Raw genomic sequence first — 2,500 nt, forward strand, 5'->3', positions numbered from 1 at the left:
TTGCATAGATATTACCATTTCAATACTTTTAGTTGAATTAAAAGATTGCAACATGTGGACTAACAATATCCCTTGCAAGAATGAGAGTGCTGCAGTTCCTTAAAGGCTGAAATCTCAACTTTTCATGTGATTTTCAAAAACAATTTTTTAAAATGTTGAAGCCAAACCCTGAGAAGTTAATGCCAATTATGATTCCACTAATTTCACTTTATTTAATCAATATCTAGAATTAGCCCAACTCTTACCCTAAACTGCTTATTTATGGCACTAAATTTTCTGTACACATCATTAGAAGAGCACAAATCTCTACACAGTCACATAATATCCTTAAAGTTATGTGGAGGCTTCCAGCCATTACTGCATTAACAAATGACAAGCTGTCAGTACAATCACTGTCGCCAGTCAAGTGCTAGAACTTTGAATATAACGACATTCTTATCAAAACTATATGTCGCCTGAAAACACAGATATCTAACATAATCTTATAAAAACACTCAGTAAACACTCACTCACTTCATGCATTTTGTCAAATTACTCTCACATATATATCTTGTCTATTTAGACTACATCTGGCAAAGGGATAAACAGTCTCTGAAAAAACATAACACATACGCTCAGGTTACAAAGAGTTACGAGAGTGTGCCGTAGAGCGAGTATTCCTTGGGGTGGCTGCTAAATGTGGGGCCCTGTCTCGAGTGGCAGAGCTCGGGGAATTGGACGAGGGAGGGTGTGGGGATATAGGAGAGTCCTGTGAAGGCCTCTCAATGGTTTGCTGTAGTGCCACTGGTGTGAGCCACTCCTTTGGTAAGCATCGCTGAAGGAATGGAACACACGAAGAGACATATGCCAGCCGGTTTACCCAGGTTGGAATTTCTCGTCCAACCAGAATCTGAAAGTGTCATTTGTTGCATCATTAAAACTACTCCAACACTTTATGTTTTATCATTTCTTATGCCTATACTTATAAGCACAAACTAAAAATGACTACACATAGGGGGGGGGGGGGGGGAGAATTAAGATTAAAAACAGAGTTCAGCTGTTTCATCTACTTTGTTCCAACACCTTACCCAACATTTACAATTCACCCCATAATACTATCCAACTTTAGTTTTATATTTCACAGTTATTTAATACATATATCCTTAGGAATCAGAGGCTTAATTAGTGAGAAAAATTAAGAAACATAACTCTGAAGTAAGGATGTGAGTATATTAATGACTGAAGGAGACAAACATATCCAAAGTTTGAGTTCAATGTCGGATGTGATATAGTCAAAATGTATGCTAACAATTTGAGTAGGCTTACAATGCCAGGAAACAAAGGCATACAAACATGACTATGAAGTGAGTGTAACAGTATGCCTATGCCTCTCAACTTCACTTCATTTCCTGGCTTACTTAAATGACCACTTTGACAGGGTTTGGCTTATAGGCCAGGTGCACACACTTGCGTGAGGTGACAAGACTGGATGGCTCTCCTTTACTATGTTTTTTTTTTCTCTCTCTTTTTCTGTATATTTTTTTTTTTTTTTTTTTTTTTGCCATTACCTGTCATTTGATTTGCTTGATTCTGATGGTAAGAGACTGCTTTCCTAGCAAAGATTCCATGTAATCCCTCTAGGTAGTGTCTAACAGAATGTAATAATAATAACAATAAGTAACATTTCGTTATTTGTGTCTTTTTTTTCATAATATTCATTTTCTATAATATAACCTGTGCTGCCAGTCACAGCAGGCAGGAATAGGATCCTGGGCATGGAATTAGCATCCACCCTGGAGCCAGCAACTTCCAGTCATGGCTCACAGATGGTACATTCCACATTCATTTATCAATGAAAATAATGCAAAAGCCCCTCCATAAATGCCCACTGAGAATAATCAACCTTCATAAGTTTTTTTGCACTCACGGTGAGTCATTCTCATCAACCAAGCCTTAACCCGAAATTCTCATGTCGGGAAGTTCCTATTACCCCAGCCCTCAACTAAATTTTTCCAAGATGGCATGTTTTCATGACCTGCATCTCAAGCTAAAATATGACATGAGAAGTCATGTTTAAGAAGTATTTCTAATTTACTATTTTCCCAATGGACTTGCAAACTTGCAGGAAAAAATCATCATTGTACAAATCTTTTCCTTTATCTCATAATATATGTCATTATACTAAATGGTTTTCTAAACTCTTTTACAATCCTTACTAAATGGTTTTCTAAACTCTTTTACCATCCTTACTGTAGAATTTATTTCATGTTGCACTGTCCATGACACAACATATATACTTTTAGTAACTTTGAGAGAAGTCAACCTAACTTTTAATTTTCTACTACACAAAAATCCTTTGAACATTAGCAGAGTACTGCACCCTGAATTTTCCCATGAGAAGGTCACCCATAAGTTAAGGTTCATGACACTATAAAAACTAATAACTCTACATACAATATAAGTCAGAAGAGTTCTATGTAGTGAACAAGAAAATGTAAGAAGCACTCTTAAGATTTGAATA

The 2,500-nt window shown here is 36.4% G+C and overlaps 1 protein-coding gene across 3 annotated transcripts in view; it reads right to left on the reverse strand.

Moving 5' to 3' along the window:
• Positions 1-2,500, reverse strand: part of LOC125036121 (deubiquitinase DESI2-like) — a 30,684-nt gene that overhangs the window by 1,133 nt on the left and 27,051 nt on the right. For all 3 annotated transcript variants that reach the window (XM_047628542.1, XM_047628540.1, XM_047628541.1), the window contains exon 6: positions 1-889. This exon is cut by the window's left edge and continues 1,133 nt beyond it. In XM_047628542.1, the coding sequence (XP_047484498.1) occupies positions 620-889 (270 nt within the window). In that variant the 3' untranslated portion in view covers positions 1-619. The remainder of the gene's footprint in view (positions 890-2,500) is intronic.

This window comes from Penaeus chinensis, chromosome 20 (genome assembly GCF_019202785.1).
Source record: "Penaeus chinensis breed Huanghai No. 1 chromosome 20, ASM1920278v2, whole genome shotgun sequence".
Taxonomy (NCBI): Eukaryota; Metazoa; Arthropoda; class Malacostraca; order Decapoda; family Penaeidae; genus Penaeus; species Penaeus chinensis.